At 42.3% G+C, this 24,837-nt stretch overlaps 1 protein-coding gene across 5 annotated transcripts in view; it reads left to right on the top strand.

Annotated features, from left to right (window-relative positions):
- Positions 1–338: 338 nt before the first annotated feature.
- Positions 339–24,837, top strand: part of FAM120B (family with sequence similarity 120 member B) — a 40,324-nt gene continuing 15,825 nt past the window's right edge. For 2 of the 5 annotated variants that reach the window (XM_063124417.1, XM_063124414.1), the window contains exons 1-6: positions 1,503–1,729; positions 4,652–5,708; positions 6,650–6,830; positions 11,109–11,204; positions 17,196–17,368; positions 21,450–21,542. In XM_063124417.1, the coding sequence (XP_062980487.1) occupies positions 4,689–5,708; positions 6,650–6,830; positions 11,109–11,204; positions 17,196–17,368; positions 21,450–21,542 (1,563 nt within the window). In that variant the 5' untranslated portion in view covers positions 1,503–1,729; positions 4,652–4,688. Of the gene's footprint in view, positions 391–790; positions 820–1,502; positions 1,730–4,651; positions 5,709–6,649; positions 6,831–11,108; positions 11,205–17,195; positions 17,369–21,449; positions 21,543–24,837 lie in introns of those variants that run through there. The other 3 variants (XM_063124418.1, XM_063124415.1, XM_063124416.1) reach the window with 3 other exon arrangements.

Raw genomic sequence — 24,837 nt, 5'->3', positions numbered from 1 at the left:
AACCGGTGGAGCCTTTCTCCTCATGTACATCTCCATCAATTTGATTTCCTGTTTGCCAGGAGATGTTTAAAGCCCAGGACTAGGAGCCCCCGGGTGGCGAAGAGATGTAAACCCCGTCAATGAAACAAAAATGTCTCCTTTCATAGCTTGTTTTGTACATTTTTTTAAAAAAAGAGGCATGTGTGATTATTTCAAAGCACCGTCACGAAAGAAAAGCCTCTATCTCTTACTTCCTTTATTTGAGGTTCTACGTTTCATTCCTCCGCGTGTCGGCCCCGCACAAGGACTATGAAAGGCAACAGGGAGCCGGAAATCTCGCTAGATGGTCATTCAGACCGCAGCCTGTGACGCCGTTGTACTAAAAGGAAGCTGAAGAGGCCGTTCAGTCGGGTTAGTGGTGGTGTCAGGGCGGGAGGAGGTGGGGAAAAGCAGCGGCTTGTAAGGCTCTTGATTTAAAACGGACAGACGTGTATTCTCTACGTCCCAGGCCGAGTGCAAGAGCTTTTTCTGGGACACCGTGTGGGGAGGAGCTGGCAGCCCACCGTTGAATTTGGCAATAATGGCTACTCCAGCAATTCACCAGTTTCACCACAGCAGTAGGGCAAGACGAGTAGGACATCAGGGGATTTATGGATCCTGCCTCCTATTGCCCTTCCTTAAAGCTGGTGCCTTGTACAATAACTCGTGGAGAGAGGGGCGGCGGGGGCAGGGGGACAAATTCATTTTTTCTTGCACGTTTTCCCCTCAAATGCCTTTTATCAGGCCCTGTCTCTTTCAGTTCCGTCTGTCAAAGTGGCAAATGCACAAACTATGATTCATGTGAGTTGCAATGCAATGCTGCTGTCTATTGGGATTGTCTTTCTTATGAAAAATATGTGCAAGCTCCATCCATCATAATTTTTCTACCTATTATGGGCAAAGCCTCGACTTACGAACAAACTGTAAACATACCGGATAGGTTGCAACCCCTGCCATAACAGCTACAGCCAGCAAGCGTTGACAGGGCAGTAGTACCCGGGCCACGCAGTGCTTTCTTATACTGCCATCTGCAAACCTATTAAACAAAATATAGACATTATAGGGGTGATGAGAGATAGCAGGGACCAATAACACAACATTTGTTGGTTCAGAGTAGCCCTTGTATTTAAGCACTTGCCTGGCCACCAGTACCAACAAGGAATTGCATGCAGGCGAGTGGGGAGGAATGCAGACAAGGGCTAAAAATGCAATGGGCTGGTGGAGAACAGATGGACTTCTCCATCGCTCCTCTGCCAGCCCCCACAGGCTTACCGAATTTTTTGCAGGCTAGTAACTTCTGTGGACATATTTACAAGGCCAGGATGGAGTGTTAAGGCTAAACTAGGGAGGCATATTTCCATATCTCACTCAGCCACTACCATATAGACTTCTGTGGCAAAGCCTAGTATCAAAAGGGGATACGCCTAACATTGGAAACAAGCTTGGGTTTGTGCACCTAGGAAGCACTTTCAGTAGCATCTGTGAAAAAGTAACTTCATGTCAGATCTAGATTGCTCCAAACATTTATTTTCGCATTACAGTGAAAAGGAACTTGTAAATTGCACATGAAGGATGGGAATGTTTAAATTGTGGAGCTAGAAAGTAAACCCACAGGCAACTTTTAAAGTTGCAAGTTAACAATCTTTAATTACCATTTTTTGAATAGAGCATACTGAATGTAACACTTCGGAGATAGTTTGTAATTGAAAAGGTGAGAAATCAGCAGTGTGAAAGATAAGATGCCAGCCTAATTAAAAGGTGCAGTGAATTTCTTAACTATGTTAGAAATGAGGGGAATTTCTTACCAGAAACCTAAAAGGAAATCTTGCATCATTAAGAATCTGAATTATCATATTTTCTTTTTGGGAGATAATTCATATATATTTTTAAACCTGGGATTCCTTTTTGAATCATAGTTAGTTGAGATTTAAATGAGTGATTTCTCATAAGTATTTTGAAAAAATAGTTCTTTTCTGTCCTTGCATTCTTTAAATTTTCAGTAACTGGGCTATAGGGAGATTCCACCTTTTATTATACAAAAGGGGTAGGGAACTGATGGCCCTCCGGATATTGTTGTAGTACTGCTCCCAATATAGCATGTAGAGTTGGCAAACGTATAGAGAAGGCCAACGAAAATGATCAAGAGGCTGGAGCAGTTCCCCTATGAGGAAAGGTTACAAAAGCTGGGACTGTTTGGCTTAGAGAAAAGGTGATTGAGAAAAGTTAATAAAGGTGTACAAAAATAAGCACGGGGTGGAGAAAGTGGGGTTTTCTCCCTCATAATACTAGAACACAGGGTCATCCTATGAAGCTGATTGGTAGGAGATTCAGGTCAGATAAAAGGAAGTATTTCTTCGCACAGTGCATAGTTAAACTATGGAATTCACTTCCACAAGATGTAGTAATGGCCACCAATTTGGATGGCTTTAGAAGGAGATTAAACAAATTCCTGGGGGAAAAAGTTACCAATGGCTACTAGCCCTGATGGCTATATGCTATCTCTTTTATCAGCGGCAGAATGCCTATATACACCAGTTGCTGGGGAACACAAGCAAGAGGGTGCTGTTGCACTCATGTCTTGCTTACGGGTTTCCCATGGACAGCTGGTTGGCCACTGTGTGAACAGAATGATGGGCTAGATGGACCTTTGGTCTGATCCAGCATGGCTCATACGTTCTTGCACTCCAGTCATCCCTGACCATTGGTCATGCTGGCTGGGGCTGATAGGAGCTGGAGTCAAATGACATCTAATGAGCCAGAGGTTTCCCACAAATCTCATCTCTTTTTAAGCCTATGAATTCAATAATATGAACTAATTTATTTAATCATACATCTCAATGGCTATTTAACCCTAAGTTCATTTTGGCACAGACTGATTGGTTTCATTTGGAAGTGGGAAATGTACTTCAGGTGGGCGCATAGTACAAATCACTGGCATGTCTCTACAAGGCCCATTGAAATCAATGGCAGTTACACAAGAGCAACCACATGAAAACCATTCGTATTCATTTCAGCAGTATTTGAGAAGGAGGTGTTCATGGTGGATTGTGGCTGTTTCTGGTAAAATACACTTTATGAGTTTAGAAACTCAGATTATACTCAAAAAGGGTGGAAGGTTGAATTTAATTTACATGTTGAGTATTTGAGGGAGAAGCCGGATCTTGCACATTTGGGGCTGTTTTTCTCAGCTGATGGCAAGGATACAATGAGAGGAAAATTGGATATAAATATTATAAACAAAATCGTAGATGGAGATCCAGAGAGCTGTTTGACATATGCCACTCCCTAGTGAGATTTTTGACTCTGTCCCTGCCAATTGAACAGCAGAATCCGATGATATTTCACAAAGTGCTTTCAGATGTTCTGTCAGTTTCAAAAGCAGTTTGCTATGCAGCATTAATGGCTGCTATTCAAGAAACACAAATCCCAACTTAGCTTGGGTGCATGGTACTAGTTGTGCAGTTCTCTGGATCCTAGCCATTATTATTAATGCTTCCATACCTTCTCCCAGTTCTCTGGTGTAGGGAGTTCAGATGTGTTGCATCTTCTGCATCCCGTGGAAGACCAGCCCTTTTCAGATGGCGCTACCGCTCCGATATTCTGTGGATTTACATAGTACTTGTGTAGAATTGATTATTTCTGGGGAGAGTATTTTTCCTTAATGTCATTGTGGAACAAGCCCTGATCTAGCAGGGAGAATAGCCTGTTTGCTCTGTTTTTCAAACAGTAGCAACAAGTTTCCCATGTCCCATCTCTGTTTTGGACAATATTCAGTAAACTCAACATCTTTCCAGACACCCCATATGATGCACCTATGTATGCTACAATGAAATGTTATTGTATCAGTGAGAGTAGTGTCAGTCACCCTTCCAGGGTGAAGTGCTAGAAAATCTTGCAAAACTGGTTTTACCCAACTGGTTAAGACATGCATACACATACATGACAATAACAGATGTATACCACAGCCTCCAGTAGTTTCTCAAAAGCTAGTATCTATGTACACATTTCTAGTGACCACTCACCTCACTGGGGGCTCCTGGAAGAGGACTGCTGGAGCTAAACTTAGGGTTTGGGCAGGTGTATATGGGACCTGGCTCCAAGCTGCTTAGGGCTATAAATGTTAATGTTAATACCAAACTTTGAATTGGGCCCAGACGTGGACTGGCAGCTAGTGCAGAGGGGAAAGTACTGGCACAATAGGCTCATATTAGCCAGTCCCCTGTTACCAATCTCACTGTCCTATTTTGGAGCAACTGAAGTTTCTGGACCATTTTCAGAGCAGCACTACGTATCATGCATTGCAGTAACCCAGACTAGGGTTTGCTCTCTCTCTCTCTCTCTCTCTCTGTTATCCTGCTGGAAGGCAAAGGCCTCTTTATTTAAGAAGGCCTTGAGCTTATAAGTGGGTCTCATGGGTTAGGTGCTGTTTTTATTTTCTCCCTGTCATTGTTATGTTTTTATTGTATGTTAATATATTGTTTTATTGTTTTAATCCATTTCAATTGGTTCTGTAATCTGCCTTGAGTGCCATTGTTTGGTAGAAAGGCAGGGTTCAAATTGTCCTAATTGTTCATTGAAATTCTCTTAATTTGTCTTTCTATTTTCCTATTTCCTTTTTCTTTTCTTTTTTTAGATTGCTGAAGAAATTGAATTTTGCATAGAGCTCAAGTATGGGTATTAGAGGCTTGCATTGGTTTGTGACCAATGCCTGCCCAGGTGGGTGTACGGTAGTAAACCTGAAAGAAATGGCTGAAAACCATTGCAGCAGGTATCCTGGGTCTGCTCCTGTTCTTGTGGTAGATGCTATGTCTTGTCTTCGACAGTGGTACACACCGGAATCTTGGGTCTGCGGTGGCCAGTGGTGTGAATACCTTTCTAATCTGGATGGTTTCATAAAGACCTTCTCAGCAGCTGGTATCAAACTGGTATTCTACTTTGATGGCCTGGTGGAACAGAAAAAGCGGGATGAATGGGTCAAACGGAGATTGAAAAATAACAAAGAAATAGCCAGGGTCTTTCAGTTCATCAAGACCAATAAGCAGCAACCTGGGAGGGGGATGTTCTTTATTCCGTCTGGGTTGGCCACTTTTACCCGCTTCGCCTTGAAGACCCTTGGTCAAGAGACAATATGTTCGATGCAAGAGGCAGACTATGAGGTGGCATCTTACGGACTGCATAACAATTGCATGGGAATCCTCGGAGAAGACACCGACTATCTGATTTATGACACTGTCCCCTATTTTTCCATTAATAAGCTCTGCTTGGAGAAGCTGGAAACGGTCATGTTCTCAAGGCAAAATCTTTGCAGCATGCTGGGCCTCCGTGTGGAAGATCTTCCCCTCTTTGCTTGCCTCCTTGGCACAGATATCGTTCCAGAAAGGGCGATGGAAAGTTTTCGGAATCAGTGCGTAGCTTCGTCCTGCGCAAAAAGCCGGTGCTCCGACAAAAGGATGAGCGAGATTCTAGCAGTGGCCAATTATATTTCAACTATTCCACATTCACATGATAGTTTGATCCCTTTGGCGGAAAAGTTGTCTTGGGGATCAGATAAGTCTACACTTCGCAAAGGAATAGAGTCTTATATCCTGCCTGGGCAACAGTCCCCGTGGCTTCCCTATGACTTCTCACATAACTCCGTAGCATCACCGCAATGCAATGTGCAGCTGTGCTTAGATCAGGAGATCTTTCAGGTAACTAAGCACCTGAAGTCCTCTTCATGTAGTTATAAATGGCCTGTTGTATCTTGGCCAATGCAAACACATATTATATATGCATATTGTATTGAGCGGGGTGTGGGGGACATAGCGAGGTGTGATAGAATGAATGCTTTGCATGCAGAAGGTCCCAGGAATGATCCCTGGCTTCTTCAGGTGTCTATTTTTATTTATTAAGAGCATTTGTATCCCATTGGGATCTCAGGGCAGCGTACAGATAAAATCAATTCAAGCAATATAAAATAATAAATAATGTGCACAGCTAAAAATGTATTAAACCATTAACAAGCTAACACCGGTAAAAAAAAAAAATATCATGTGCAACTTTAGGCAAATTTAGCCCTCAAAAGCTTTGAGAAAAAGCCATGTTTTAACTTGGTGTCGAAACTAAGCCAGCGTCTGCACCAGTTGGGCCTCCAAAGGGAAGGAATTCCACAACCAGGGTGCCACTACAGGCAAGTCCCTCTCCCATGTCCCACCATAATGTATGTCTCGCACTGTTGGGACCCAGAAGAGGGCTCCTCCAACATATCTCAAATCTCAGGCAGGCATATACAGTATAGGGAGAGGTGTCCCTCAAGTATCAAAGTCTCAAGCAAAGAAAGAGTCCTGCCTGAAACCCCGGAGAGCTGCTGCCAGTCAGTGTTGACAGTACTGGGCTAGATGAACCAATGGTCTGACTCAGTATAAGGCAGCTTTCTATGATTATTTATAGTATTATTTAATTTCTGAGTCTCCCAATAGCCAGAGCTCTCAGAGCTTATCCTTTCTTTGATTGCCCCAAATCTTTTGTTTTTGGAGTTGGGATCATTTGTCTTTCTCCTCTACTGTTAAATCCTCATTGGTCTCACAAAGCTATAAAATGTGAACTAACAAGAGCCGAAACCAAGAAAGCCCCTTTGTTCTCCTGAGAACAGATAGCGAAAGAACAGCACGTGAGCGCCAAGAGCTACATGGTGTACAACGTCCTGAGTGGTGGAGAGGTTGAATGCAGCAACACGTTGGAAGATGAACAGGATGCCGAGCTCCCTGGGCAGGCACATATCTACCGCCTGGCTCGTCAGCATATCTATTCCATCCTGCTGGAGTCTGTAAAAGGTAACGGCTGGGCTGGAATTTACTGTGTAACGCTTGCGGTCGGGAGCAAAGAGCCCTGGCTGAGCCACAGTTTTACTCCATGGGCTTTTCAAAAGATGTTTGTGAATTGTGAAATCCGTGTTTGAGAGGCTCACATCTGTATGAAATTTAGGCCTTGGTGCTGTAGGCATTCTGTACATAATTAATAAGGAGAAGGCTATTAGAAATCATCAAAACAGGAACGGTGTGCATTTGCATGCTGGTGCACTTCTGAACCTTTTAAGGACTTTTTTTTTAAGATGCTCTAATAAAATACTTATGAAAGCTGTTAATGATCAGAAAGCAAAGCAAAATGGTTATGTTTACACTAGATTAGGAGGTTAAAAAAGAACCAGAAACATTTTTGTTGTTTTAACAAACAATATGTTTTTTCCAGGGGTTGAAAAAAAATCATAGGTTGGGTTGGAGGATTCCCCCCACCCCCATGGCGTTACCCCTTTTTTCAAAATTACTTAGGCAATAATAGTGCCTGAATAATGAATTTTGTGTTAGAAATATCACAGGAAGTCTAAAAAATTAGTATATCCCAAACTATATGGCCAGTCAACACAGATTTTGGGATGAAGTGAAGTGGATACATAGGATTTTTGAATTCTAAAAGCATTTTATTTTCAATTGCAGAAAAGCAACAAGGCTTTGATTTGCAAGGCCCCCAAATCATTTCTTACTGTTCAGTGTCTGAGAAATGCACTTCTCCAGCTTGGCAAGATCCTAAAAGACAGGATCCAGGTGGGGGATTTGCTTTCTGCAGGGCTAGTGTCAAGGATCGGCATGGTTGGGGCTTGCCCTCCTCTTCGCCATTGCAATCCACTTATTCACCTGCCTCTCGCTCTGTCCCAGACAACAACGGTGGTGGGAAGGCAGAGCAGGAGACGCCATGGCCTGCATCCTTAACAGCTCTCTGCCTGCCAAGCAAGCAAGTGGTGGCAATGCTGACAAAGAGGGTGAGGAGCAATAGCAGTTGGTGACAATGGTGGTGACAAGGTAGACTCACTGAAGGGGGGTGGGCGGCTTTGAGGCTGCCTTGCCCAAGGGCCCTCAAAAACCTGGTGCCAGCACTGGCCCTATCTGTAATATTTCCCATTATATCAGGAACTAGGAATCAAGATGAACTATTAAGACTGAAGTCCTTGCACACTTTGCTGGGAGTAAGCTTTATTGAAGATGGTGAGACTGACTTCCAAGTCAGGCTGCCATTTTAATGGATTGATCAAACCGATCAATCCACCAAAGTTTTGTGGCTCTATTAAAAGTAGAGCTCCAGTTAATTGGGGACTGCCGCCAAGCCAACCGTATGCTATTCTGAAACTTTTGTTTTTGAGGCAACTGTCCTGCAACCCCATGCCTTGGTCAAGCAGTTCTCCCATCAGGTAATGGGAGATCGCAGAGGCCTACAACAACAGTTTATTGCTTATTAGCCCGTCAGGCCATGTGCATACAGAAACGAAGTAAAATACGCCTCTTAGCCAGAGGGCATACCAAAATACAAAGTGTTAATAAAATGGCTAACAAGAACAAGTTAAAACATCTTTTAATCCTGGACAATATTTGCTAACATGTTGTATTATATTGATAAGTTTAGTCTTTTATGGCAGCCAGTGACTTTCATTTCTCCAAAGCCCATTTGACAAACTTGGCAGTCCTATATGACGTATAATAGTCTGTACCAGCCAATAGTGTTAGCTCACAGAGGAGTCATAATTGGACCCAGCTATTAAGAGCTCAAGATATTGTTTCCTCAACTCTGCATACAGTGGGCATTCTACTAGGAAGTGTGCCATGTCTACCTTGAGACAGCTGCCTGGGCAATCTGTTTCCACACTAGGGTGGGACTTATAGCGTGCCTTCACCTCCATCAGCTGAAGTGAATTCTGTTTTCACCTAGTCATAAGCCATCTCAACTCATGTGAGGTGATAAAGTCAAGTACGGGGGGAACCTTCCCTGGAAAGGTAATAATGCTTTCATAAAACATGGTGGAATGACATGATTCAGGTTTTATTTGCTCCATACTCCTTCCTATTTGGAGAGGGTGGGAGGCAGTGATTTGGTGACTCAGACAAGGTTCTGCTTCCTACCTGCCAGTTTCTTCTTTGGGAGCTTGGAGAGCCCAGCGCAGTCCTCCTTATCACATGGCTTTTTCTGTCTTAAAGTGGTGGATAGGACAGCATCTGGCTGGTCACAATAGGCACAGGATGCTATAGTATAGGTAGTGAATATTTGGCATGATCCTGCAAAACATTTGTTCTGTTTTATATCAGTAGGAACTTCCATATACCATGATACTGTACCTCTCTGTTTAGTTTAGCTTTTACAAAGAGTCTGCTCAGCAGGAGAAGAAAATAAGCCTAATCTTTTAAAACATGCCATTTTTCATTAGTAATCCTCCATTTATTATGATCCCAATTTTAATTGGTAGGTTCATCATCATTCAAAAACTGACATATAATTGATGAAAATACCTTTATCAGCTTGTTGCTTTACATGCAATAGTATCTGTCTGTATGCAAGGATGGGTTTAGCCATGCCATGCTATGAACATCAGGCATTTACACAGCATGATAAGTCAGAATTCTAAAGGATTCTGCTTATTGTGAATGAAGCAACATGCTGGTGCACCTTGCCTGATCGCTCCTGCTGCCAGGGGCCAAATCCAACCCTCCTGAGGTCCCAATCCAGCTGTCCAGGGTTCTCCAGGTGGCCATGCCCCTTTCCCACAATCACTTATTGTTTGATAGACAGCTCCTCCTGCATAAGGGCTTAATTTCAATGAAGCAGGATGATGGAACATATCCTGATTACTAAGAGCCTAGATGATAATTACTCAAATATGGAAATGTTACTCGACTCCTAGTACTAAACGTTGACTTTCTAAAGCTTGGAAATACTGTCGCAATGCTTAAATTATTGTCTTAAGTTTAAGGAGGAAACGGATGAAGATCTGGGATTCTTGAAAGCACGCGAGTCTTCTATATTGAGAAATGTCATTATGTGGGAGGTGGAGTTTAGTTGAAGACGACAGTTGAAATCTTTTAGCTGAAGTTTGTACCCTTTAAAAGGACCCTGTCTCTTATATCCTGAATTTGGATGGCTGTGTTTTATCATTAGAAAATCAATGCAAAAATTATACTGTCTTGAAAGTGGTCTACACAAAAACATAGACTAGTAATGTCACACAAAGCAAAGATGTCCAACATGGGATAATGTAGAGATTAAGATGCATTTATTTATTTTAAATAGATGGACGTGCATTTATTTTTTTATAAATATATCCTGCCTTTCCATGATCCATACCCAAGTTGGTTAACAGCAATAACATAATTTTAACACAAGATAATTTAAAACAGCAAAATATCAAATTCATAAATAAAAAACAAGAAATGTGGCATTAAAACATCACAAAAAGCAGATAAAAGTTCAACAATAAACAATAGCTTGAGCTAAAGAGCTGTCTAAACGGCCATGGCTTAGTGGTAGAGCACCTACTTCGCATGCAGAAGGTCCCAAGTTTGATCCCTGACATCTCCAGGTAGGGCTGGAAAAGCTCATGGCAGTCAGTGTTGACAGTGCTGGGCTTGTTGGACCAATGGTCAGGCTCAGGGCTGCTTCCTATATTCATTCTAGTGAAAAGCCACCAATGAGGGGCAGGATATGTCTCTCTTTAGTAAGAATTCCACAGTCTGTGAGTGGCCACAGGAAAGGCCTTCTCTGTCTGTCTCTGTCTCTCTCCCTCTCTCATTTTCTCCAAAAACTACTCTGAAATTGGCAGGATACACAATAAGATCTAACATGTGATTGAAGCTTCTCTGCACCATTTTCAAGATAGACCTGGCTCCCTTGGTTCACTCAGAATGCTGATTTAGTTAAGGCAGTACAAGCTGCTCTTTGTCTTTTGGTTACATCATGGCTATGGAAATATATAGGAATGGGCATTATTTATTTCCCATTTCATTTCTAAACCTTTGTTTTCATTTATAAGTTTAACCCATTTGGACTGAAACACACTAACAATGGGCTTACTCCCAGGTAAGTGGGTATAGGATTGCAGCCTATCACTGCAATCCTATGCGTGTTGGCTCAGAAGTAAGTCCTGCTGTAGCCAGTGGGGCTTAGTCTCATGTAAGTGGCTATGGGATTGCAGCCTGCATCTATGTTTTCTTGTATTTTAAAGAGGTTAAAACAATGGCTTTTAAAACATTAGTTCTCACATTAGTTAATTGATCCAATTTTCTGTTCTTTAGATGTCCACGGAGCCTGTCCTGCAGTAAAGGAGTGGTTTGTGTATGCTGGGAACTCCCTGCAGCAACCAGACCTAATACAACCCAAGCAACTACCAGGTAGAATGAAATTTCATCTTGTATCGAATCTTGAACTAAATATAAGATATTTAACAGTTAAAGTTATGTAGTGTTGCTTAGATATTCTTTGAGATGTTTTGGTTTTGGAGACCCAGACAGCTTCAAAATGTGACTTACGTAAATGCATTTATTTTTGAAATGGGTAGCCTGCCAAGAAGGCTTTATAAACCCTTGGGGAGGCTTGCAACATATAAAACCAACAAACATCAACCAGTAACATTCCACACTTTAAAAAACAGAAGAACAGCATTACAGTAGTAATAATAATAATAAAAAATCCATGGCAAGCCGGTACAATTTCCACATAAAACATCATCAAAGATCCAGACAGAATTAATTCTTATATGTTTGTTGGAATAAAATGATCTTCACTGACCTACGGTAGACCAAACTGAGTGGGCTTGGGCTTATCTGAGAAGTATGTTCCACAGCTAGTTGCCACCACCGATAAAGCCCTGCCCTTTTTGTAGGCTAATCTAAATTGGGAGCCAATACAGTATAAGCAAAATGGACTGCACCCCACTCCCCCTAACCAGTGGCCTGCCATGTTCTGAACCATCTTTAGAAGGAGCCCTACATAAAGTACATTACTGTAACCAAGTCTGGAGTCTACGAAGGCATGTATAACAGTAGCACGATACCCTTTTTCTAGAAGCAACCACAGCGAATGTATTGGCCAAAACCAGTCAGAGGTACTCCTGGCTGCAAATGCTACCTGGTCGTCTAGAAGAAGAAGTGGATCCAACGGTCCTCCCAGACTTCCCACAATTAGGGCTCAGTCTTGTGCATGTGTAGACATGGCTGGCTGGGGCATGCTGGGAGTTGTACGACTTTTCTCTCTCTAAATATGCATAGGATTGGTTCCTTAAAGTCTCTGTCGTATCTGGATTTGAACTTCAGTTTGTTCACCTTTATCCTGTCCACTACTGGCTCCAGATGACTGGATTATTTGAAAAAGAGATATTAAGGAGGTAATACAAATAAGCATGCAGGGTAGCACAAGGATGGAAGTGTGATGTTTAAATGTTCCCCTCCTAGGTGCTTGTTTTCCTAAATTTCGTGCCCCACTGTGTAGAGGCTAAAGAAAGAAAAAAGCCTCCATTGCTGCTTTTCTCTTTCTTTAGTCCCCACTCGGGGTAGTTGGGTGGGATTTAGGCAAACAAGTTTAAACCTTTCCTACCAATGTGCAGTGATCAGGATCAGGGCCACACATGCTTGCTTGTAAGTAAAAAAGAGACACACAGAGAGGAGCTACGCTGCACACTACATATTTAATACGTTGTGTGGTTTAGCTCTGAGACTGAGGCATCTTAAAAGCTGTAGCTACATTAATGCATATTTGCTGGGTTTGTTGTGTACGAATGTCCCGTGTCCCCCCCACCACCACCACCACCAAAAAACCCTTTTGTGTGGTCTGATCTGCAGGTGGGTACTCTTACATGTCCAGTTATAATGCAGTTATCTGGGTTGCACCTGGATTAGGATCAAGCATAGTGAAAAGAGTACAGTTGGTTAGTTAACATGCTTCTCGCTTTTCATTAGTACAAGCAGACACAGAGTTGCAAAGAATTTTGCTTCTCATAAAACAGAAATTCTCTTCTTGGGTAGATGCAATGACACCAATCCATCACACTTGGAAATTGCTTTACAAAGAATAAAAAGTATGAGGCTGTGTAGAAGTATGAGCAGTTTCAGCCAAAAATGCCCTGGGAACAAAGCTTATAATACAAATTGCTTTTCAACCATTTTTGCTACTAATTCTGCAATGAAAGACTGTTCTCTTCTATTTTGGTGCAGACTGGTAAAGAAGGAGAGGAGGATTTCCAGAGTTTATTTTTAGTGTTCTGTTCCAAAACAAACATTTCTGTATACCTTAAATTCTCCCATAAAGCTTTTTATTTTCTGCAGCATGAATCTATAGCTCACCAAATAAGGAGCTTAGCCATGTGTCACTTTTAAATCTTAAAGTAGTTTGGTAGGAGGTTATATCATTTCAGTCGAAGTCAGACTAGTAAAAACAAATTTAACTTTTTGTTTGCTTGTTTAAGGACTAATTCTGAAGCATATGTAAATTTGCACCCATCTCATCTGTCCATGTACTTTATCGTTATTAAGAGAAACAAAAGACAGGGATGGAACCTTGCTGTGCACAAGTGAATGATTTGCTACTGTTTAATGTAGACTCACAACTTTTACCCTCAGTTCTTTTATCAATTTGTGAAATTTCCTCCAAAAACATTCAAGCATGTTTCATTTGGATCAGATCAGATACTGGTAAATTATACTTGAATCTTAAAACCTAGAAGTGGATGATAGAAAAACAATATTTTTGAGAGGATGTAAGAGCAATTAGACTACAATTAGATGAGTTTTATTTATTTATTTATTTATTTATTTATTGCATTTCTATACCGCCCAATAGCTGAAGCTCTCTGGGCGGTTCACAAAAATTGAAACCATTCAAAGTATAAAACAACAGTATAAAAACGTGATATAAAATGCAATATAAAAGCACAACCAGGATAAAATCAGTAGCAGTGCAGAAATATAAATTTAAAATGCAAATTTAAAACAGCCACGTTAAAATTAATTTATAGACTGTTAAAATACTCAGAGAATAAAAAGGTCTTCACCTGGCGTCTAAAAGCATATAATGTAGGTGCCAAGCGAACCTCCTTAGGGAGCTCCATTCCACAGCCGGGGTGCCACAGCAGAGAAGGCCCTCCTCCTGGTAGCCATCTGCCTCACTTCCTTTGGCAGGGGCTCGCGGAGAAGGACCCCTGAGGATGACCTTAGGGTCCGGGCAGGTACATATGGGAGGAGGCGTTCCTTCAGATAGCCTGGCCCCAAGCCATTTAGGGCTTTAAATGTTACTACCAGCACTTTGAATCGGGCCCGGACCTGTAGGGACCTGTATTGACATGTAGTGGCCTACTGGCCACAATCCAGTAGGATTGGCCACTTGCCTGTGTGTGAGAATGGAGAACATATTATAGAGAACCGTCTCCCTCCATGTAGGACAAACTACTGCATGGTGCACTCCAATATTTTCTCCAGGTAGACTCTCCTGCAGGTCTTCCAGGCAGAAGATCACTTCGCTGTCCACTCCTCTCCAAGCCCCTAACACAGCAGTGGTTCACCAGGCACAGCAGGTTGAAAGGGGAGTGCTCTTTTTGACTCCAGTAACAGTCCTGCTCTCTCCACACATGCAAGGATAACAGGATTATGGACATAGAGAACTTTACTGCTGCAGAAATGTCAAAGATGCATCAGGGCTTTCCTAGAAAAAGCACATTTCATCCAACTTTTATTGATATGCCATGGAATCCTGTGCCTGTTGACTCAAAAGTTAGTCCCACTTCCATTGCTTTCAGGTTGCAATTCAAAGCATGTTTACTAGGAAATAAACCCCATTGAGCTCAATGGGCTTTACTTCTGAGTAAACATGGATTGTATTATAAAACGTTTAAATGGTTGCCGGCATTACAACTATCAATGCCTTGTAGTTGATCTCCAGTGGTTTAGTGGTGAGTTTTGAAGTACAGGTGCTCATCATAACAGTCTCCATCCACAAGGAGAGTTTAAAAATGCAGACAGTTGTTGTGTTGTTCCATATCAAGAAATAAGTTCTAGGAGTTTTCCTCTCCACCTAATTAGTGAAAGAACAAAAAAATTGCGAACGTTTTGTTCAATGGCAGTTTCCACCCCATATGAATTGGGACTGCACAAATTTTCTCCAAATTTAATATATTCACAGTCAAAATATATGAAAGTGGACCATCTTACGTAATATATAAAGAATATATGAAGGAAACCCGTCTTGCAGGTGATGGTCAAAATATTTATTTTCTGTTTTGTCTCCCTGGGCAAAAGTACCATTTGGTTAAGTGAGTTTTGTTTGGTAAATAAACAAACACTTCTTTCACCCACTGTTTGACGCCTCAACACTATAATCATTTATAGTATCCAGGTGGTTCACGCAAAGGAATGCAGCTTCTATTTGTAATTTTGAAAAGAAATGACGAAAGAAAAAACGAAAGAAAGAGAGACATTTTACCAAATGCAACTTAATCCATTTTATCTTGAAACTGGCATCTTTGTTTTTCTGAAAGACAAAGCAGGAGTTTACCTAAATAAAGCTTTGCATTTCATACTCAGCATTACTCAGCTGAATATAGGTAAGGTAACGCATCTAGCAATCAATGCATCTAGCTATCTTTTTCCAGTCACTGACAAGAAGATATAAGATATGAGGAGACAAGAAGGAGTCTAGAGACAATGTGTGCAGCAGTATATGCTCATGGACACAAATTTAATTGTTGTGAGCTGCCTAGAGGGCTTTGGCTATTGAGCAGTATAGAAATCTAAACCAGGGCGAACTTCAGACCCGGGGCCAAATCCGGCCAACCAGAGATCTGAGTCTGGCCCTCGGGGGTTCTTTAGAAGGCCAGGTCCCCTTCCCTTTCTCCCACAACCACCACTCATTTGGTGGTTTTCTGGATTTTGTGCAGTTTCCCTCCTCCTAAACCCTCCATAAGGTTGAAATTCCTCTCTTAAGGCTCAATTACTGTAAGAGCTTTGAGCTAAAATATGTGTGTAATTTTTGACATTGTAGCTCCACCCCTTTTGCTTTTGGCCCCACCCACAACTGGACTATGGCCCCCAAGAGCTTCTCCAAAACAGAACTTGATCATCGGGCTGAAAGAGGTTCTGGACCCTTGTAATAACCCCTGGTGTCTTTGGGACTGTTACCCACATGCATAGTTGGCCATTTGCTTGAAGAGAAGTGACTGCTAGAATGCAGAGCAACATAGAAGGCAAAAGCCTTGCCCAACAGTTTCTGACTCACGCAGGATTCACTCGGTACACACACCGAGTCCCAATGAGGTCCCAACCCCCCAGCCAGTACTTCTCGGTTTTAAGCAAAAGCACAGATGCGCAGGCCTATTCCTGCTTTTGAAGTGAATGAGAACCTATGAACATTGCAGAGCTCCTGCACCCACACATCAGAGTGCGCACACAACTGCGATTGGAGCAGAAGCCTTACAATGCAGGATGCAAAGGGGAGCACATAATTATTCCCATTCAGTTCTATTTTTAAAAAAACATGTGTATTAAGACTTAGGGTACAATCCTTCCTGGGCAGAATGTGTAGTCACCTCTAACCTTCCTTCCTTTGCAAATTGACCCATTGCTGCAGAAATAGAGCCACAAGTGGGAACCTGGGAGAAAGTCGGCCAGCTATTAGACAGGAACATAGGAAGCTGCCTTATATGAAGTCAGACCCTTGTTCCATCTAGCCCAGTATTGTCGACTCTGACTGGCAGAGGCCCTCCAGGGTTTCCTTTACTGGCCCTACCTGGAAATACTGGGTATCGAACCTGGGAACTTCTGCATGCAAGGAGTGCGCTCTACCACTGAGCCACAGCCCCTCCCATGCTGTAACATGAGACCGAGGAGGGTCTCCCTTTAAAGAAACTCTCCTGCCAAGTTGCAGCATGCTTAGACTCGTAGCTGCACAGCAGGTACCGAGGTGACATGGTGGGGGAGGAAGGGAGGGAGCCGTTTGAGAGTGCTTGGGCGGGGCATGGATTGCAGCCCAAAATATGTATGAGAAGGAAGTGGAAAGGGTCAGGCAGCCTCAGATCACCCCAATCTTTGTTAAACTCAGGGGCGATGTCTTTTGCTTACGCAAACAAATCTGTTTTACAAATGACACCAAATCTTTCAGCCTCATAATCCTGTGCCACTGTAAAATGTCATTTCCTCCCACCCACCCCCGCCGCCCCTAGGCCTGAGTGGCCATGTTTTTGAGATTTCTTCACTCAGAGTATCATACATATTTGCACTGCAGTTATTGTAAACTTTAAAGAGAAAAGAGGCGAACCATTGTTTCCTGTTGAAGCTCAGTGAACAAAGCTTGCCATGGCTTGCTTCTACACTGATCCAGGCCACGGCTTTCTTTCCTAGGTGGCACTCCTAGTTTGAGATCGCTGTGGCTCAGCAGGGGACTGGAGGCTGAACAGCGACGCAGTTGCACATTTCTGGCATGCTTTCAACTTCAAGATCTGGCAGAGGAACTCCAGGCTCTGCAAGCTCCCATTGGTACTGCCTGTGCCTTGTTGCTCTACCTCATTCTGCAAGTAAAGACAATCCTAATTTTGTAACTTATCTCTTCGTGCCCGTATGTGCCAGAGAAATGCATAGAGGAGGAAAAATATATCTCTAGACTAGTGTAACAGGTTCACTGGTTTCTTGTCTCCTTACAGTGCAACCCTAAACTCCTCTATTCACAAGTAAGCTCCATTGAATTCAATGGGACTTACTCCCAGGTGAGTATGTATTCGATTGCAGCCTTAGATGGATGAGTCCTAGCACTGCCAGTCAGAAGGTATTATGAGGTTACCCGTCTCGTTTTCCTCCTGCTTTTTCTCCGCCACTTCTTCTGCAGAAAAGCACAGCAGGGATAAATGAGAAATTTGTTCCTGTTTCTGAGCACAATTTAGCTGGTTCGCAGCTCCCAAAACAAAACGCAGACCCAGAGTGCATTTCCAAGCTTGTGATGCATTTGTGCAACAACAACAAAATATCATTAAAAAATGCCTACATTTGAAAAATGCACATCAGGGAGGGCATACTTTTGAGAAATGCGCACAAGCACACTTTAATCAATGGGGTGAAATGCAAACATTTTAAAATATCCACACAAATCTTACATAAACCTTGCAATCTGATATGGGCACACGTCCAAACAAGCTTTGAGCTGGAATTCGGAGAACCTCACTGAGCTTGAGTTTTGGTGATTAACACATCCCTGCCACATAAAGAGATGACAGTTCCTTAACAAAGAATGTAGCAAATGTGTCCGTGAGGGTGGTGCTCTTGTCTTATGGGAAGAAGAGCCATAACATAAGAAGAGCCATGCTTCTTATCTAATCCAAAGGGATGCTTTTGGTGAAGCTCCCTTGGTTTCCAAAGCAGTTTGCTGTGCAGTGTAAGAGAGGCTGCTATCTAAAAATCTTTATTGTGCATTTGGGTTTAAGACACTGTTTTCTGGATTGTGTTTTCTAATCAGTAAACCACGATCTGATGGCCCCAGGGAACACTTGGGAGTGCCCATTGCATATCTGGGGTGCTGTAGAAGCAATGGACACCTCATACTTTTTAATGTCAGCAGCTTCAAATTGATGCACTTATGCATGGAATCTTCCCTATAGTGAATGTATGGCTCAATCCCCATTTGCAGAGAGCTCTTATATCTGTGGGATGCTGTGTGCATTTGGATTATATTGATGGAATTCTGTTTTCCCCTGATGTTCTCTTCTTTTTTTATGGCTCATGTCCCCGTACCCCTATTTCTACCACTGCTCCACCCACACCACTCCCTTGGAGCAGACAACAGTGCTCGAATAACCAGGGACCGTTGGGAAAAGAGGGGTTGGGGGAGAATAGGGCTTTCTTGGATTTCATTAAGGATGCTCCTACCATTCCCTCCACCATAAATGAAGAGTTGGCAGACAGGAATATGGGCAAAGGGTTGGATCCAGAAATGTCATCCCACCAGTGGAAGGACACCACTTGCAGAATGACACTTCCCTGTCCTCGCCTCCCCCGTTCTCCCCTACTCCCTCCAAAACTCCTTCAGAAGGTTGGGGTACTACAAGCAGCATCTTTCTACTGGTGGAACCATGGTTTGGGATCCAACCCAAGAGATTTTATTGGCTGTGGCCATGGATGTTTATCCAGAATAAAACAAGGGTCATGGTTGGAATTTTGGTGTGGGAAACATGTCAGAGGGACAGCAATATAATGATTCCAAGGGATTGCCTTTCCTCCATCTCAAGAAGGAAGTTAACTGCTAGTAAACATATTTGGAAAATATAGGCCTTGTTTGTTCTGCAGGTTATTTGGTATTTATCTGATGCATTGCTGGGTTGATTAGAAGACACTTAGACTTGATTATCTGTCTGTTCAGATGCTCTTGCATTGGAAAAGCACCTGGGATTGAATCCAGATTTAGTGATAGTTAGAGTAGACCCGTTGAATTGGATGCGACTTAAATTAGTCTTGATTTCTAAGTATGACTAAACCTGTATCATCGAACACACACACACACACATGTTTTGTAGGAATCTGTGAACATTGTGTGGTTTCTGTTCCACTTTGAGTTCCTTTCTCCATTTTTGTAAGTCTTCCTGTAAAGACTCTATTTGTATGTCACATTCCAGCCAGTGTTTAGTTGAAGATTATTTCATATTTTGGTCTAAGGAAGACAAGACAGGAGAAGCCCTGCCTATTGGTACAACCAAAAGATCTGATTCATGGGGTTTTGGTCCACACACATTTTTGAAATGGGAAAATGTTTCTTATCAAACTGCTACAGTTCTGTTTTGGTAACCGGAACTCGCACTTCTAGAAATAATGTTTACCTCAAGTGGACACTGATCTATGCTGCTCAATTTCTAGGAAAAGAGATGCCAGAGCTCAGGTCTCATTGGAAACTGCCCCTTATTATCTGGACGCCCTCTCACGGATGTGTGAGGGTTGTCAGTAATCAATGTCAAGAGGCAATTTATTCTGCACATGCTCATTCTTCATATCCTTCAGGGTTGAGCCTTGCATGCAAGTCCTGGCTGCTTTTCATGGAGGATAAGACTATCAATGTCTCATAGTCATGATGGCTATATATTACCTGCAGTATTGGTGGCAGTATGCTTCCCAATGCAGGTTGCTGAGGAACATGAGTGGGAGGGTGCTGTTGCACTCATGTCCTTCCCAGAGGCAGCTGGTTGGCCACATAAACCTGGACTAGCTAAGCCTTTGGTCGGATCCAGCAGCACTCTTCTTATGCTCTTATGCTCTCTTCAGCAGTTATTTTTAGACACAGACACCAGCCAAAGCAGTTTCCCATCTGCATAAATTCCCATAGCCTGCAGCAAGAGAGCCAAGGAAAGGAAATTGCTGTCACATGAGTCTTTGTATCCTGGCTTTGTACGTAACAATCAGATCAGCTTGCTTTAGTTCCATCAGCTTTCTATCCATGTTTCTATTAATTTAGTCAAAACATTAAGGAAGTTTTTTTAAAAAATGTTTTTAAAAACCTCCCCCCACAAACTTCAGAAATGCTGAATAACAAAGAGCAAAGAAGCAATCCTTTATGTAGTAGTAGTACAGCCAAGCAGAACTAGCATTTGATGGATTGCACCTAATTGCACCTAATGTAAGCATGCCATCTGTCTACTATAGCTAGAAACCACTACAAAGCTTGAAGTCAAATTAAGAAATGCCTAAATCCCATACAGTATGTCCCCACATAGATTAGACAACTGTGTGTTCAAATGGAACTTGGTTGTATTATATGTTGCTCCATACTGATCTCTTTCTGACTGCACCTTTATTATTGGTATGCTTCGTAATCGGCAAAGAAATGGCAGTCGTTTGTGGATTGCATCCAAATAATATCTTCCAAAGTAAGTGCAATCCATCGGGTGGATCCAAGATATGCCTTTTGTGAGAGGAAAGCCTCTACTTGTGATAGGTCACTCCGCCCAATTTTGGGGGAGTCCCCTCCCACCACCCTGCAGCTCACCCCATTCATCAGGGTCTCCTGACTCTCTGGTTGCATTTTCAGGTGGCTGAAGGGATTGCTGTGGGAAGGAAGGGGCAGGGAGGTCCGCTCCCATCAGTGCAGTTGACCCAACATAAATCTGGATCCAACCACTTGTGCTTTCCCAAATGTAAACCTAGGAAGGAAAGGGGGACATAATTTATGAAGAGCAATGCGCACTGAGGTCACCTGCTAATATTTGAGAGTGTGCAGCTCATTATAAAGTTCTCAAGGAAAAGTGAGAGATGGAACATTATTTTATTTTATTTATTTTATTTTATTGCATTTGTATACCGCCCCATAGCCAAAGCTCTCTGGGCAGTTCACATAAGATAAAACATTAAACTGAGCTTTATGTGGCTGGTGGCGAAGGCAACATAGGGCCATGGAATGAGTGTTGTGAAAGCCTTTGTTTCTTTGTTTGTTTGCATAATTAGGTTTTCAACAAATATGCATGAATAAGACTGGAGCAAGACTGACATTCCTGCAAGAAGGAATTTAGATAATGGAGAAAAGTATGAACTCTGAGCTCATAGCTCTGAGCTAAGTTTCCGGTATTTTAAAAAATCCTCTCTTTCTCCCTCCCTCCTCTCTCTCTCTCTCTCTCTCTCTCTCAGGTGGATAGCCTTTCTTTGGAAGACTTGAATGCATTTATGGCTCAGGCGCTGTGCCTTGAGGGGAAGTCAGCTGTTCAGCTTGCAGACTTGCAGGTACAGACATGACTCCGCTACTAATGTTGTGCGGGTGGCAACCCTGAGACGAACAACCTTTGGCTTTCTCTTTGACCTTTTCTCTCAAAGTTATTCAAATTCAGGAGATTAGATATGAGGGTCAGGATGTCACTTGATTACCCTGATTTAGTTGTATGCTTCAGTTGCATAAACAAGGGTTTCTTGCTTCAGTTTGTCAGCCCCCTCCTCCAAAGACTCAAGTGACCTGCCACTTTGGAGCCCTCACTTTTCTATTAACTGCGACTGCCACCCAGATGTGATTGCACTTTGTTTGCTAAGCTGGGATCTAATTCAGACTCCTCTTTTCCATCATTTTGTCACTGCCTGCTTGTCCATCTTCCTCTTACAACCAGATCAGGGGTACCATGGAAAGCCCAGATACCTTCATTTTCCTTGTGATGCAGGCATTACTTGCTTAGGTCTTCACCACCCTCTTAAGATGGTCCAGTGATCTTCTGAGTTGAAGCCTTGCCCTATAGTTTAACCATGTGTTACAGCTCTGGGTTGTCTCTCCCCCAATAAACCAGAATACCCAGTTTGCACATTATGATCAACAACCCAGAAACAGGGCATCTCTGGGTTGTTTAGCTCCTCCCGGCTGCAGTGGGACTCAGTTGGGCAGTGAAAACCAGCATGCTCGCTCCTGCTTCATTTACAACAACCCAGGGTTGGGGGGGACGATGACATGTCTTGTTGTAACATGCAGACTCCGCCTAGTATCCAGTGGAGGGAAGAAAAGACACTCTTATGTCAGGATTAAAAGCTCTCATTACTAATTCAGCCACAAATTCTGTATCTCCTTAGTTTTCAAAAGATTGCTACGACGTGAGGAGTCATGAGCAATAGTTAGGGGAGACACAGTAGTTTTGTAGTATTTTGAGTAGTATTTTTGTAGTATTAACTCAACTCCTGTAGGAAGCTACAGAATTGACAGGCTACTTCTGCGGTTCAGAACCATACCGCTCTGAGTGTGTAAATATAAGCAATTAATTATTTGGGCAAAATATGTATTAAGGTGTAAATATTAATAATGATAATGTAAATTCATTGTATCATTTCCATTAGACCAAAATAGAATACCTCCCCGCCCCCACTCACTGTGGTGCAGTGGACTATGCCATGTTTATTTACAATGTATCCCAAGCTTGTGATCCTGTTTTGTGATATACAGGTGTGCGCGTGTGTGTTTTTAATGTCTGCATGTTTATCAGCTTCAGGCATAAGTTTCTTAAAGGGGAAGGAAGTTTTAGGAGCGGGCAGGACTGGGCGTTTTTTTTACCCAGCAGCCTCTCCTTGTGGAATGTTGGGTCACTTTGAACTGACACTAGCACTGTTTGAAATGCTCACTTGCTTGATAACAAGGTGAATGAGCCACTTGCAAGTCGTGTGTCTGTGCCATCTCCAATTGTTCGCTGGGGTATTTACACTGGAATTCCAAGCATGCTCGCCTGGCCTTCTGTGTCCTGTCAGTACCTGCCTTGTTTCCCCTCAGCAGTCCCGCGGCTAAAAAACAACCTTTCGTGTGTGTGTGTGTGTGTGTGTGTTTGGGTTTGACATTTACGTCTGCCGATTTCATCAAAGAATTTTAGTGCCGTGCAGAATTAGCATTACATGTGCATAATGCAAAATGGAAAATAAACACTGTAATTAAATCAGTGTGCCTCCTAACTAAAAGGAAATGTTTCTCTTTGTGGCGGGGGTGGGTGGGGGAAGCCATGTATGTGACACACAGCACAGGTTTTTACATTTCAGAATCTTTTAAGTCCCTGACTTTATTGCCTCACAGTGTAAAAGACATAAAGCAAATAGAGCGTGAATGTGAAATGTTGACATATTTTATAGGCATGTTTATGACTACTTTTTATATAGATTTATGAACCGCTCTGAAGCCACCTTTATCTGACTGACTATTCCTCCAGTCTGTATGTGTTTGAGGCTGCCTCCCACATAGGTCAGGATGTTGTGAAGCATTTTCCTTCTTTGTTGTTTGGTGCTTACTATTGTGAATGTGAACTCGGGGAGGGAAGGATTAAACCTTTCCCCCATTTCCCCCTGGAAATTCTGCCCGGTGGGGTAGGGTGGAATTTCAGGGCAAAGTTGGGGTGGGGAGGCCTAATTCTTCCCTCCCTGAGTGTGCTGGACCCAATCTGAATTGGAGCTGCATGCATTTGCACTGGCATAACGAAAAATATCAGGCACAGCTACACCTATGTGATTAACAGAATGTGTAGTTTGACACTAAAATGCTTCTGTTTTCAGTGCATGCAGTACTGCCTCAAATATTGTGTATTTTTATTACATAACATATTTTATACAGAAGTGAATATTTATGTAGCAGATAGCTCATTAAATCCCATCTAAAAATGAATAACAGAATAAAATAACAGATAAGTATCACCATGTACAGCATTCCCCGCCCCCCCAGCTTTTCTACTCTGCTTTTCCCTTGTAGCAAGCTAGAACATGAAAGAAAAGGGGAGAAATAAGTCTGTGCATACCGGAAATCAAATGATTTAGTGAACTGACATCTATCGCCATTGGTCAGTCACTGCAGCATTCTTGAACAATTCCAAGAAGCCACTGAATCAAAATGGCTGCTGGAAAATTCTCAGCATGAGAAAATAAATATGCTGCTTTTCTTGTTGATTGTGCCTTTTCCAGAAGTCTAAATGTGTGCAGGAAAAGTCAAGCGGCAAACAGCTATAAATATATCTCCTAAAATGATCACTGCCTACAAAGGGAATGTGGGTTAGTCCGCAGGTTTTTTAGTTTTTTAATTTTATTTTGCAGAGCAGAATGGTGGATAGTCTTAAATCCCATGAAAATTGATGGAACTTAAGCATTTCACTACACAATTCCTCATTGGTTTTATTAGGAGAGATGTGCCAGACTGTCTTTGGATTTCACTCTACCACCTTGGAATATCAGTTTGATCTGTTAATGCTTTCTCCCTAATTTCTGTTACTGATGTGCATCTCTCATATTTGCTTTCCATTGCAAACAACAGTAGCAGTATTTTAAATACTATGGGCCAAAACAGTGTTTACTTTGAATCTGTGGGCCAGTTCATACGTCATAGTGGCAAATCATGGGATAATTAATTAACCTGCAATTTACCAGAATGCGTGCTGCATATGAGCCACTTCCACTTTGCATAAACAACCTACGAACACCCTGTTCATAAGTTGTTATTGTGATATCCAAATCTGGACACTCTGCATTGTTTATGAGTTAAACAAACCAGAGTTAACCTAACAACAAATCATAGGTTAAC

This window comes from Elgaria multicarinata, chromosome 4 (assembly GCF_023053635.1).
Source record: "Elgaria multicarinata webbii isolate HBS135686 ecotype San Diego chromosome 4, rElgMul1.1.pri, whole genome shotgun sequence".
In the NCBI taxonomy this organism is placed as follows: Eukaryota; Metazoa; Chordata; class Lepidosauria; order Squamata; family Anguidae; genus Elgaria; species Elgaria multicarinata.
This window is presented reverse-complemented; position numbering and strand designations above follow the sequence as displayed.